Consider the following 471-nt stretch of genomic DNA (forward strand, 5'->3'; position numbering starts at 1 on the left):
GTGCTGGCCGGTCCGCCCAACACTGCGCAACGAGCTGGACACCTTCTCCGTCCACTTCTACATCTTCTTTGGGCCCAACGTGTCGGTGCCGCCCGACCGCCCTGCTGTCTTCGTCATCAACCTCCTACCAGTGCTGGACAGTGGCGGGGGGGTCAACTTGGAGCTGCGGCTCAACGTGGTGAGGTGGCACCCCTGATGGGGCAGGGCAGTCTGGGGGGGAATGGTTTGGCAGATGGGGTGCCCTTGGGTCATGGGTCATAGTTTGGGAGCTCTTGGGTGATGGAACAGAGATGAGACTGCTCCAAGGGCAGGATGATGCCCTGGATTTGGGATGTTCATGGGGTGATGGATAGAACACAGATTAGGGTGCTCGGAAGACAGGATGATGGCCTGGATTTGGGGTGTTGTTGGGTGATGAGCGGTGGGTTAGGGGATGGCCTGGATTTGGGGAGTTGTTGGGGGAAGGGACGG

The 471-nt window shown here is 59.7% G+C and overlaps 1 protein-coding gene across 1 annotated transcript in view; it reads left to right on the forward strand.

Annotated features, from left to right (window-relative positions):
• Positions 1-471, forward strand: part of LOC104528175 (transmembrane protein 8B-like) — a gene marked incomplete at its 5' end in the record, with an annotated part of 6,336 nt that overhangs the window by 2,094 nt on the left and 3,771 nt on the right. Inside the window, one exon of the mRNA XM_010172104.2 lies at positions 6-178. Coding sequence (XP_010170406.2) covers positions 6-178 — 173 coding nt within the window. The remainder of the gene's footprint in view (positions 1-5; positions 179-471) is intronic.

The sequence above is a fragment of the Antrostomus carolinensis genome, unplaced genomic scaffold, assembly GCF_000700745.2.
Source record: "Antrostomus carolinensis isolate BGI_N321 unplaced genomic scaffold, ASM70074v2 scaffold11367, whole genome shotgun sequence".
Lineage (NCBI taxonomy): Eukaryota > Metazoa > Chordata > Aves > Caprimulgiformes > Caprimulgidae > Antrostomus > Antrostomus carolinensis.